The following is a 12350-nucleotide window of genomic DNA, read 5'->3' as shown; positions in this document are numbered from 1 at the left end:
GGGGTTTCAGAGGTCACGGAGGTGTCTGGTCACACGCTTGCTTTATCAGAGGGGCCCGGCACAGGGGTCCCTTAGGGTCCGGTTCCCCTTCCTGAAAACTTCCACACTGACCCCACCCTGACCTCCGTGGCCAGGGAAATGGGTCCAGAGGGGCTGCACTTAATCCTGGCCTGAACATGGGAGGGGTCGGGGCCAACCCGAGAGGGAAGCCCACACCCTGGAGCCGGCGGCTGGGGGCCGCGGAAAGAGAAAGAGGTGCTGGAGCCGGGGGCTCCCTCCCAGGGGCTGGGCCGCGTCCCCCACCTGTGATTGGCTCCCGGGCCCGGGCCCAGCTCCAAACCTGCCCGGCAACAGCCGCGGGGCCCGGCGGGGAGGGGACTGCGGGGAAGTCAGCTGAGCCGGGGCCGCCGCCCCGCCCGCGGCTTCCAGGAATCGCTGGGAGGGCCCCGGCCGCCCTCCCGCCCCCCGCGCCGGCCTTCGGCCCCGTATCTCCCCGCTGACTCAGGGCCGCCTCCCGCCGCACGCCTCTGCCCCCTGGCGGGCTCCGCGGGCCCCTGGCGCTGGGCGGACGCCGGCCGGGCTTCCTCACGCCCCTTCCCTCGCGCTGGCTCATCGGTTTCATTTTCCTTTCCCCCATCCCGCCGCTTCCCCCCTCATCCCGCCGCTTCCCCCCCATCCCGCCGCTTCCCCCCCCATCCCGCCGCTTCCCCCCCATCCCGCCGCTTCCCCCCCCATCCCGCCGCTTCCCCCCTCATCCCGCCGCTTCCCCCTTATGCCGCCGCTTCCCCCCCATCCCGCCGCTTCCCCCCCTCATCCCGCCGCTTCCCCCCCTCATCCCGCCGCTTCCCCCCCCATCCCGCCGCTTCCCCCCCATCCCGCCGCTTCCCCCCCATCCCGCCGCTTCCCCCCCATCCCGCCGCTTCCCCCCCTCATCCCGCCGCTTCCCCCCCATCCCGCCGCTTCCCCCCCCATCCCGCCGCTTCCCCCCCATCCCGCCGCTTCCCCCCCCTCATCCCGCCGCTTCCCCCCCCTCATCCCGCCGCTTCCCCCCCTCATCCCGCCGCTTCCCCCCCCTCATCCCGCCGCTTCCCCCCCTCATCCCGCCGCTTCCCCCCCTCATCCCGCCGCTCCCCCCCACGCCGCCGCTTCCCCCCCTCGTCCCGCCGCTCCCCCCCACGCCGCCGCTTCCCCCCCACGCCGCCGCTTCCCCCCCTCATCCCGCCGCCCCCCCCACGCCCTCAAGATGGCCGCCAGGCCCCGGCGACGCGGAGGCAGGGGCAGCCCGGGGGCCCGGCACGGAGTTCCCCCGCGGCGCAGGGCGCGGCCCCCGGCCTGAGGAGGGGCAGGGCGGGGGCGGGCGCCTCCAGGGGCCGTCCCGGCTCTGGGCCCCGCGGGGTCTGGCTGCTGGAGCTCGGCCCAGGGCTCGGCCTCCGAGGGGCAGGGACACGGCCGCCCCCTCGCGCCGGCCGCGGCGGGCCAGTTACCTAGAGGTGCGCGGGCGGGCGGGCGGGAGGAGCCCGGCGTGAGGCAGCTCCGAGGAATGCGCCTTGGCAGGACACCCCGGCCCGCCTGGGCCCGCCCCGGCCCGGCGGCCCGGCCCGGCGCCCCGAGCCGGGCCCGGCCCGCCCCCTGCGCTTCCGCCGACGGCAGGCGCGGGGTTCGGGAGCCGCAGCCTCGGCGCGGTCCTGTGAGCGGCGGCGGCCCGCAGGACGGCCCGGGACGGGGAGGACGGCCAGGCCGGGGCCGGGAGGAGGCCGAGCCGCCGGCCGCCCCGTCCCAAGTCGAGAGACGCCGCCGGCCGCCGACGTGGCAGATGCGGCCCGGCCGAGCCCGCCTGCAGCCCGCGCCCCCAGCCCCCCGCGCCCCCGGGCCCCGCGCCGGCCTCGAGGCGCGGCCCCTGCCGCGCTGACCTCACGCGCTGGCTCCGGCGGCTGCACAAGGGCCCTTTGAGGACAAGGAAGAGCCTGTTTCTCATTTGTCGTCATCGTCTTTAATAAAAAATAAATTAGTTCTGGGGTGGGGAGGGCTTTAGAAGACGGGGCCGGGGCCGGGGCCGGGGCGTCGCGCACGAGCAGTTTCCCCGCGCGCCGTCGCGGCTGCTCTGCGGAGGGGCGTCGAGGCCCCCGGGGGCCGGGGCCGCAGGGCTGGGCCGCCAGGTGCGAGGCCTCCCTGAGAACTGGGGCGCGGGAGACCCCGGGTGGCCGCGGGCCCCGCGCAGCCTAGGGGCGTCTCCGGGCGAGAGGCCGCACCCCTCGCGCTCCCTTCTCCGGCCGCTCCTGTCCTTCTGAGGCGCGGCTCGCGGGCCCGCTCACACCCCGACTGCATTCCGGCCGGGCCAGGGCAGGCAGGGCAGCCGGGGTACCGAGGAGCCGCTCCATGGGTGGCGGGGGGCAAACCAGCAGCCGGGGCGGGCGCCTCAGGCGGGCTCGGGCGGGGGGCGCCGCAGCGCGTGCGCGCAGGAGCGGCAGCAGGCGGCCGTGTAGTAGGGGTACGCGCAGAGCCGCGCCTGCACCACCAGGGGGCAGTGCGGGGAGTCGTCCTGGCACTGGTCGTCTGCGGGCAGAGCGCCGGTCACCGAGGTCACCCCGGGGGTGCGCGGCCCACCCCCGCCGGCCCGCCCCGCCCCGCCCCCCCCCGCGCCCCGCCAAGCCCCCCCGGGGCGGGGCCCCACCTGGGCGCTGGTCGCACGGTTGGCTGTTGCAGGGCCGCTTCCGGGAGGGCCGCAGGTGGCCGGGGCAGCGGAGGCCGAGGGTCTGGTTGGCAGTCAGGCACTGGGCCTCCCTCGTCTGCACGCCCCCCTGGCAGGAGCGAGAGCACTGGGGAGACCCCAGTGTCGTGTCAGACCTTTGGTGGCCCCAGGCTCCCCCTGACTCCCAGCCGCGCGCCTGGGAGGACGGGCTGGGGGGGGGAGGGGGCGGGACCCTGAAATCCCAGCTGGGGGGCCCAGCGGGCCTCAGGGGAGGCGGCTGGTGTCGAACCCGCGGCCCTGATGTGGGACACGGGGCGGGGGGAGGGGCGGCCCCAGGGAGAGGGAGCCCCCTTGGAAGCCGGGGCTCACCGGGCTCCAGGGTGTGGAAAACCAGCGGTCCTGGCAGTCCTGGCCCTGGCACGGCTGCAGCGCAGGGGGCCGGGGCAGGTGGGAGCAGTTGCCGGGGGCGGTCACGTGGAACTCGGCCCCCAGTTTGGACACGCAGATGACGTCCCTGCGCTGGGTGCCCGCCCCGCACTCCGAGGAGCACTGCGGGAGGGAGGGGACAGGGCCAGGGTCACGCCCGCGCGCCCCCCGCCCCGCGCCCCGCGCCCCGCGCCCCCCGCGGCCCGGCTCACCTCGGCCCAGGGCCCGGTGTACCAGCGCCGGCTCGGCTCGCAGGGCCCCACGCTGCAGGCGCGCATGTCCGGGGGGCGGCTGCCCGGCGCGCAGCTCTGCTCGCTGGGCCCGGCCTCCTGCGCCTCCCCGCTGCCCAGGCAGACCACGGAGCGCCGCTGGATCCCCGTCCCGCACTCGGCCGAGCACTGTGGGGCGGCAGGGCGGCAGCTGAGGGGGGCTGTGCTGGCTGGGGAAGAGGAGGGGCGTGGGGTGCTCCCAGGACGGGCCTGCCGGTGAGGGAACCCCCTGCCCGGGTCCAAGACCTGCTATTGTTCTCAGCTCCATGCTGGGCATCAGCAGCGCGAGCGCGTAGTAGGCGCTTGCTCAGCAAGCACTCACTGAGGCTGCTGGAAAGGCTCTGAGAGGTGTCCTGGGGGGGCACTAGGGGCAGGGCCTCCGCGAGAGGTGAGGGGCCCACCTTGGTGCTCCAGGCACTGTGGAACCAGGCCGTCGTGCAGGGCCCCATGTTGCAGGCCTCTCTGCTGGGGGGCCTGGGGGGCCCCGAGGCGCACTCCTGCTCGCTCACTTCCTCTCCGTTGCTTCCCACGCAGCGAACCTGGCGGCTCCTCTGGCCTCTGCCGCACCTCACGGAGCACTGAGGGATGGGGGACCCAGGGGGCTGGGCTTGCCAGGTGACCCCCCCAGTCTCGGGCTCTGCGGCTTTAGACCAGGATCTGCCGGTGACCCCAGCTCAGCAGGCTCAGGGCTTTGTGGGCGGAGGCGCAGGCTGAGCACCAGCTCTGGGCCCCCAAGACCCGCCTCAGGCTCTTACCTCACCCGGGAGGCCCCCCCCCCCCCGAGGGCCCCCCCCCCCAACCAGCCTCTGCTGAGTGAAGAGCTGGGAAACCACTGCTCTGCCTTGCCGCACCCACTGCTCAGGGCCCCCCAGCCCCAGGGCCTCCCCCCAGGCCTGCTCACCTTGCTCCAGGGCGAGCGGACCTCCCAGTGGCCGCAGAGGCGCAGCTGGCAGGGCTGGGTGATGTTGGGCCGTGGGAGGTGCCCGCAGCGCTCGGGGGGCACCGAGGAACCACCGCCCCCAAACTCCTGCCGGCAGAGCAGCTGGCGGTGCTGGGTGCCGGGGCCGCAGGAGCGGCTGCACGACGTCCACTCGCCGGCCTCCCAGCTGTGGCGCGGGCGGGGAGAGGCACAGAGCAGATGTGCGGGCCGCGCGGGCAGGGGCGCCTGGGTGGGGGGCAGCCGGGGCGACCCCGCTCCCCGGGACGGGCCTTTCTCAGCAGACACGGTGTCCGCGGCCGGCTGGCGCGCAGGCCCGGGAGCCCTGGCGGGCACTGAGGATGCCCGCCCCCCTGGGCCCTGGGTCTCCCTGCGGGACACTCACTATGGGGGACACGGGGGGCCATGGCAGGGCTCCGGGGAGACCGGGGGTCTGGTGGCCGCAGCGCAGCTACGTTCATCCAGTTCCTCTCCCGACTCGCGGGACGTGCAGAGGAAGATGGGGCGCCAGACACCTGAAGGGATGAGGGAAGCCGGGGCCCCCCGGCATCCAGCGTCCGTGGGGCATCAGAGCTGAGGGGCGGCCCCCGGGGCTCGGGACAGCGCGTGCACCTCACCTTTCCCACAGGAGGCGGAGCACTCCGAGTGCCCCACTCGTTTCCAGTACCCAGCTGGAGAGCCCAGGGGTGTCCTGGGGCGCAGCAGGGCAGGCATCTGTGGGATCCGCACCTGACGGTGGAGGGCGCCTGGCGTCCTGGGGGGCCGGGGGGCCGAAGCAGGTAGGGGCTCGACCCTCAAAATCTCTGTGCAGGAGCCAAGCACGCAGTGAGAGGCAGGCCCGGGGCCACCCTCCAGCCCCCTCTCCTGGCAGGGGGTCCGTCTCCTCACCCGGCTGGGGGTGGGGGGCGCGGGGCTCCTGGGTGGGGGGCTCGAGCATTGGGGGCGAGGAGATGACATACTGGTAAGAGACGCCGGGATTCTCCTCTTGAAAGATCATCTGGGGAGAAGGGCGGGGACGCGTGTTCAGGAGACGCAGAGGGGCTCGCCCCGGCCCCCGCCCCCGGTGGTGCCCGCCCGCCGCCCGCCCGCTGCCCGCCGGGCTCACGTAGACGTCCACGGGCTGGGTGGTGGGGCCTTCTGCAGACAGCGTCTCCCCCGCGCCCTCTTCTCGAGGAGGCCGGTTGTACTGGAAGGTCGTGCCCCCGGCCGTGTAGGCCCCGGGGGGATCCACAGCCCAGTTTCCGTTGATGATGGACCGGCCCCCCGGGCCCCGGAGCGCTGCAGGTGGGAGACGAGGACAGGGGCCGGTCGCCGTGTCCCCCGCAGAGCCCGGCCCGCACGCTCAGCTCCCACGGGGGCCGGGCCCGGGTGCCAGATGACGTCTGGGAGCAGAAGGAAGCCCCCCAATGCAGTGGGGCCCACGACTGGGGACGGGGTGCTCACCCAGGTAGTTGGAGCTGGGCCGGAGCTGGGCGATCTGCAGCCGGGAGGCTCCCGCGGGAATGAACAGGATCTTCTGATAGCCCAGGGGGCCCCCGCGGGCCGTGAGGTTCCCCGCCACCAGGCGACAGGTAGAGCCATCGCCCCCGCAGACGCCGCAGCCGTCCGGACGCCGGCCGGAGCCCAGGATCCCATCGCAGCCGGGGCTCTGGGGAGCGGGCCGAGGAGGGGCACGGGCTGCAGCCTGGCCCGGCAGCCCCACGGCTCACCCCCCCACCCCGTGAGATGCACTTGGGCCGGGGGGCTTTGGTGCCTTCCCGCCTGCCGCTGTGCGGACCCCGTTCCCGCCGGCCCCTGGCGTCCGCCTTGTAGCGGCGAACTGAGCGGCGTCTGCCACGTCCTCGTGCGCCCCCCTCCCCCGCGCCTCACCAGGCAGCGCCCGGCCACGCAGATGTCAAGTGCTCCGGGCTGACACAGGGTCCCGTCCTGCACCTTCTCGGTGTGACGCACGTAGAAGCGGAAGCCCCGGGGGCGGCAGTTCAGCTCGCAGCGTTGGGAGCCCTGGACTGAGGCAGGGCAGAGGGTGGGGAGCTGGGGCCCCTGGCGCGGGGTAGCTGCGGAAGCCCGCAGGCCCCAACAGCCGCGGGGGGCACCCCAGGGCTGCCTGGGTGGCCGTGCCCTGAAAGGCTGGGGCGGGGCCCACAGAGGCTGGGTCGGGGCAGTTGGGGCGTCGAGGCCCCGGGCCGTGCTGGCTCAGGGCTCGCGGGGCCCGTCTTGGCGTCACGTGGACACAGGCTGGCCAGCGGGTGGCACCGGGGAGCACGTGGCATGCCCACCCTGCGTCCGCACGGGCGGGACCCTCAGCTCTGCACCCCGGCTCAGGTGGAGTCCCCGGGGAAGTGTCCGGGTCCCCCTCCATCGGCAGCAGGGCCTGTCCGCACTCCTCGCCTCCCGCTGGGGCCAGCCCCTCACCCCAGCCCGGGGAAGGAAGAGGGAAGACGGGCCCCGAGGAGGAGGAGGAAAGCTTTCGGGGTGGGGAGCACTGGCCTGTCTCCCCCGCACCCCGCGCAGCGCCCCAGGCAGCGCGGCAGTCACCTTCCGTGAAGGGCTCCCACTGGTACAGGCGGCCCATGAACTCCTGCGCGTCGAAGGCGGCACACTGCAGGGCCCGCGGGTCCGGCTGCTCGGGGGGGCAGGGCTGCGGGGGGACCCGGGATCAGCGCAGGGGCAGGGCTGGATCTGGGGGGCAGCCCCCTCTAGGGAAGGTGCAGAGCCGGCCCCCGCGGGTCCAGAGCTGCGAGCGGCACCGGCCCAAGGCCGGGCCAGCGGGTCCGGGGGGCGGCGGCCGGGGACTCACCGCCTGGCTGCAGGCTCTGAGCTGCTCGCTCTCCCCGGGACACTTCGGGACGGGGCTGCTGGGAGCAAAGAGGCTCCAGCGGGGGCTGGCGTGGGGGCCTGTGCTGAGCAGGGGCAGCCAGCCGTCCGCGTGGCGAGGGGCGGCCTGTGCGAGGGGCCTGTGCCGACCGCCCCCGGGTCTCCGGTGCACCCAGTGCTGCTGGCCGTGGCCCCGAGGGGCAGAGAGGGCGGGACTAGGGTGTCTCTCTGCCCCCCGGGGACTGGCCTGACCCTGGGAACTGGGTGTTCTTGGCGGAAGGGGCACGTGGAAGGAGCTATTTTTCCCTGGGGGGAGCGTGGACCCGGGGGTGGCCGTGCCTGAGGCCTGGGCACCGGAGTGGGCTCTGGTGGGGGCAGGCCTGCTTCTGGAGGGCACCTCTGTCTGGGCAGCTTTGGGACTTGGAGGTTCTGCTGGGGGAGGCGGGGTGTGGGCAGACAGTTCTAGAGGAGGGAGCGGAGCCTGAGGGGTTTGGTTTGTGGGGGCCGGCTCTGCCCCCGGAGTCAGGGATGGAGGGGCTGGGGGCTGGGAGAGCTCAGAGCTGGGCGGCCTCGGGGGGTGCCTCCGGTTCCGGTGGAGCGGCAGGGCGAAGGGCACGCGCCCGTAACCAAACATCCCTGGCTTGATGGGGTCGCGGAGCCGGGACCTGAGAGGTGTTGAGAAGAGATGGGGGTCACAGCTCCGACCACCTCTCACCCACCTCCCCAGCCGTCCCGGACTTCCAGCGCCAAGAAAAGCCCCCTAAGCCTCGCATCCTGGTCCGCACCTCGCTTCACCCCAAGCCCACCCTCCCTCAGAGCCAAGCCCCTCACCGCCTGGCTCCTGGACTCTCCTGGGTCTCCTCTCTCCCCAGTTGGGGGGCTGGACCTTGAAGTGGGCCACCTCTCCCCCGAGGACGTGGTCTGTACAGGGAGAGGCCTTCTCGGGAGGCCTGGGGCCTAGGGCCCTGCCCCCTGGGGAGCGGGGCGTCTGGGTGTCTTGGGGGCCGGGGAGGGAGAGGCAGGCCCTGGTGGAGCTGAGCTGCAGGGAGCTGACAAGTCCGGCTCCTGAGCTGCACCCCCACCCCGCAGGGCTGGGAACAAGAGGCCCACTGGTCCCAAGAGCCCCAGGTGCCCTCAGGGCCCTGCCCCTCCTCGGGGGGTGTCTCCAGGGAGTGTCCAGGCGACACCTGTCAGGTAAAAAAGTCAGACAAAATTGGGAAGAGTTTCCGGGGAGCTGTAGAGACTGTGCAGCCCAGAGCTGGGGCCAAGGCCGCGTGCGCTGGCAGAGGGGGGACTTGGGTTCGGCAGGGACTGAGGGAGCTGGTCTGGAAAAGGGGGACGGGCGAGGGCACAGGTGAAAGGGCCCAGGCCTCTCCTCCCCCGCTCACCTCCTGATCCAGGCAGAGCTGAGGGAAGGACAGAAACAGCATCAGACACAGCTGGGGCCTGCAAACCCAAGGTGGCGGGATGTCTGCTGGGAGCCGGGGTGTCGCGACATGACCGCCCCCCCGGGCTCCCCGCATCCTCAGGCGACTTCTCAGAAAGCAGAAGTTCCTCGCTGCGTCCCCAGCCTCTCAGGGATGTCCCTTCTCTTGCCCCCTCTTACCTGCCCGCCCTCTTCTCCATTGCTCCCCGGTGGCGGCGGCCAGGAGAGGGGACCGCGGGCGGCAGGCTACTCGGGCCCCCGGGCCCTCTGCGCGCAGGGACGGAAGCCGACGGTCGCCCTCCGGGCTCCAGAAGCTGGGGGCTGGGAAGGAGCACCCCGGGAAGGGCGTCTCAGAGTGCGGGTGCGGTGGGGAAGGGCAGCCCACCGGGCTGGGATGCTCCGAGCAGGGGAGGCGGGAGGGGGCCCCTGGGGCTCGGCTGGGGCGGTGTGACCGCGGGCCCTGGGGCCGTCCCTGCTCCTTCCCAGGCCCCCCGGGGCCGTCTGGCGGCCAGCACGACCTCATTCTAAGACGGTTTCCACCCGGCCACCCCTCGGCCCTCCCGGGGAGCTGCCGCCCCCTGGGGTCCCCGCACGTTGGGGAGGGGAGCGGTGAGGAGATGCCAGGCCCTCCTGCGAGGCGCTGACAAGGAGTCCCGCGGGCCTGCCCTGCCCTCCCTGCCTCCCAGAGGTTCCTTCCCTCAGCTGTGCTCCCTCTGGGCCCCCTGCCCGCCTCCAGCCGCCTCCAGGCCGGGGAGAGCTCGGTGGGCCCTGCTCTGGCAGCAGGTGGTTCCCTCCTGGGGGCTGACTCCCTCTAGGGCTCACTGGGGCCTTATTTTGGGGGCAACTGAGGGACTGGGGGGACCTGGAAGGGAGATGGAGGGAGGGCTGCTGCTGCGCCCGTCCAGGCCCGCCCGCCCGGGACTCGTGGGCCGGGGGCTGGGAACCTCCCCCTGGCCTCCAGGCGGGACGCGCCCCACTGCCCTCGTGCCCCCCAGCCCCTCCTGCTCCTGCGGCCCTGCCTGCTCCCACTCCTCACCCTGCTCCGCCTTCTGCTTTCCAGGGAAAAAAAAATGTTTCTGTTGGATCCGAAAGGCACAGGGGAAGGGATCCAAGGAGCCGGTGCCAGGTGGGCCAGCTGGGGGCAGCGGGAATGTGGCCGGGGCGGTGACACTCACCTCGCCCCCTTCCCCGAGACCCCAGGACCCAGGGACTTGAAGGGAGGCCGCAGAGATGAGCCTGAGCCCCAAAGGGTGGGAAGGGGCGGCCGCGCTGGCCCGGGCTGAGGTCAGCCACTCCACCCTGACGGTGGGGGGGGGGGGGCAAGGGCTCCAGTGGCCGGCATTCCGCCACCCAAAGGGCTCGCCCTGCCTGACGCCCTGCCTGACGCTGCTGCTGGAGGTTGAAGGACGGACAGACAGGGGGGAGGTCACTGCCCTTCCCTGCCCGTCTGCCTGCGCTTCCCTCCGCTGCCCGGCCCTGTCTCCTGTCCCTCCAGGGCTGCCCGGTACACATAATCCCACACTGCGCGGGCTCTGGCTCTGGCAGTTCCCTGGAGAAGGGGGTGGGGGGAGGGGGTGACGTGAGCCTCTGGGGCCCCAGCCAGGCCTGGCTCCCTTGCTGGAAAAGTCCCACCCTGTCCCCCTGCACAGCCGGGCTGGGGGCCGACACCCCCTCCACCGTGGAAACAGACACGCATCTGTGCTTTTTACCCCTTCTCGTGCCCCTCTCACGGGTGTCCGAGTGCCCGGGGCGCGCAGAGGAGAGGAGAGTGTGAAGTGGCGCGCGGGTGCCAGGCACGACCCTGGCCTGGGCAGCCGGGGCTCCCGCCCGCACGCCAGGCTGGGGAGGGGTCAGGAGGAGGCCGGGCAGGGCCGACCCCTCCCCCTGGGAGGACCCACCTCTGGGACTCGGGTCGCGGCGGCCGGGCGGGGGGCCATGGGCGCGGGCCGGGCCGGCGGTGAGCGCCCCTGTCCTCGTCGGAGCTCCCGGATCCGGGCTGCGCCCCGCGCGCGGCTCCTGGGGGACCCCCAGCAGGTGGAGTCGTCGGGCCGCGCCGCAGCGGGGGCCCCGCGCGCCGCCCTCGGGGCGCCCCGTCCCGGCTCGGGGTGCAGGCGCAGCAGCCGGCGCGCCTCCGCGCGGAGGGGCGGGAGGGCGGCGCGTGCAGGAGCCGGGCCGTGTGTCCAACTGCGCTATGTGACTGAGCAGGAATCTTGGCTGATTCCCCGCGCGCGGGCAGCGCCAGGGCCCCGCGGACCGGCCCTGCCCTCGCGCTCGGCGGGCCCGGCTGCGGGGTCGCGCCCGGGGTCGGGGGGGGGCGCGGGCGTCGCGGGGGGGGGACGGCGGCTCTAGCGGGGCCGGGGGGTGCGGCCCGGGCCGGGGCCCCAGAGGGGGTCTGTACCTGCTTCGCGCGGCCCCGGGAGCCCGTTAACCCTTCCGCGCCCCGGCGCTCCCTCCAGCAGCCTCGGTCCGCGGCGGCCGCTTCGGCCCCAGAGCCGCGCTGCGGACACTGCCGCCCCCGCCCGGGCCCCGCCCCTCCCCGCCCGGGCCCCGCCCCTCCCCGCCCGGGCCCCGCCCCTCCCCGCCCGGGCCCCGCCCCTCCCTCCCCGCCCGGGCCCGCCCAGGTCCCGCCCCCACAGCAGGCCCCGCCCTCGGGAGGCCCCGCCCCCGCCGGCCCGGAGCCGCGGCGCCCACCCACGCGGGGCTGCGGGCTCGGCCACCCGGCGGGAGCCGGCGCTTGGCTCGAGGGCCCGGGCGGGGCGGTCCCGCAGCTCGGGGGCAGCGTCAGCCGGCACGTCCCCGGGTCGGGCGTGTCCTGCCCAAGAGGGGCGGCCGCGGGGCGCTGGTGGCCGGACGTGGGGGGGCCCAGCGGCGAGGCGAGCCCCGCGCCCCGGACGGGGCTGTGCGCGCAGAGCCCGAGCGCCCCCCCGCCCCTCGCCCCGGTGCCGGCCCTCGCCTCCCCCGCGAGCCGGTCAGCCCTGTCTCCCCAAGTCGGCCCGTGAGCCCCGCGATTCCGACCAGCCGGGGGCCTCTTCTGAGGCTGGGTGTGTCTGCTTTTTCCACTCGCGCCATCTCGAGGGCCCGGGCCTCGAACCCAGCACCCGCGCGTGCCAGCGCGGCCCGGACGGACACTCAGGCCCCCGGCGGCGGCTCCTCGTCCTCGGGCTGGGCTGGTGGCTCGCGGCCCGGAGCTGCCTCTGCCCCAGTCGTCTGGAAGGACCCACCCGACTCTCGATGGGCGACACCCCAGGGGCTCTGGGGGGGGGGATTAAAACAGGCTTTTGCTTTTTTACCCTGTATGTTTGCATGTCCCAGTATTTACCCCCAATGTTGCTTATGTTACTAGTTATGTTAAAATATAGATGTGGTAAGGAGGGTCCCGCATGGCGCGCAGACCTCTCCTGCCGCCCGCTGCTCCCCTCAGCAGTGTCCTTCGGTCCTTCTGCCTGCTCTGCTCCCCGCTCTGGCTCTGGTGGATTCTCTCACCCTCCCGCGCTTCTGACTGTACCCAGTGCTTGTATAAATCAATCAATCAATCTTAAAAAAAAAAGTGGAAACATAAAATATTTTAAAAATGTAAGAATTGTATCCTGACGTGACGTTTCGCATGCATAGTTTGCTTTCTCAATAAATCCACAAGTTTTTTCAAGACAAGGACTACTTTTGTATCATCTATATATTTTTCATATTTTGTACTTGTTTTTTGTTTTGAAGGGTTAATATCTGAATGGGAATGCTACAGGACAAACAAACTAGGCCCAGGGGCCAGGACTCAGCCACCCCTGAGGAAGC

General features: G+C 73.4%; 1 protein-coding gene across 1 annotated transcript; it reads right to left on the bottom strand.

The window, feature by feature from the left end:
* Positions 1–2361: 2361 nt before the first annotated feature.
* Positions 2362–8565, bottom strand: ADAMTSL4 (ADAMTS like 4; the record flags this gene model as incomplete). The annotated part of the gene is made up of 16 exons (XM_084259898.1): positions 2362–2553; positions 2672–2816; positions 3059–3238; positions 3328–3513; positions 3786–3962; positions 4286–4490; positions 4707–4836; positions 4939–5124; positions 5210–5318; positions 5427–5599; positions 5765–5969; positions 6191–6327; positions 6857–6959; positions 7119–7800; positions 7967–8322; positions 8524–8565. The coding sequence occupies 16 exons, from the start codon at positions 8563–8565 to the stop codon at positions 2417–2419; spliced, it is 3153 nt and encodes a 1050-aa protein (XP_084116024.1). The 3' UTR covers positions 2362–2416.
* Between the last annotated feature and the right edge of the window lie 3785 nt (positions 8566–12350).

Source organism: Talpa europaea, assembly GCF_964194135.1.
Source record: "Talpa europaea genome assembly, contig: HAP1_SCAFFOLD_365, whole genome shotgun sequence".
Classification (NCBI taxonomy): domain Eukaryota; kingdom Metazoa; phylum Chordata; class Mammalia; order Eulipotyphla; family Talpidae; genus Talpa; species Talpa europaea.
The sequence above is the reverse complement of the archived record's forward strand: the minus strand, read 5'-3'. Positions and strand labels throughout refer to the sequence as shown.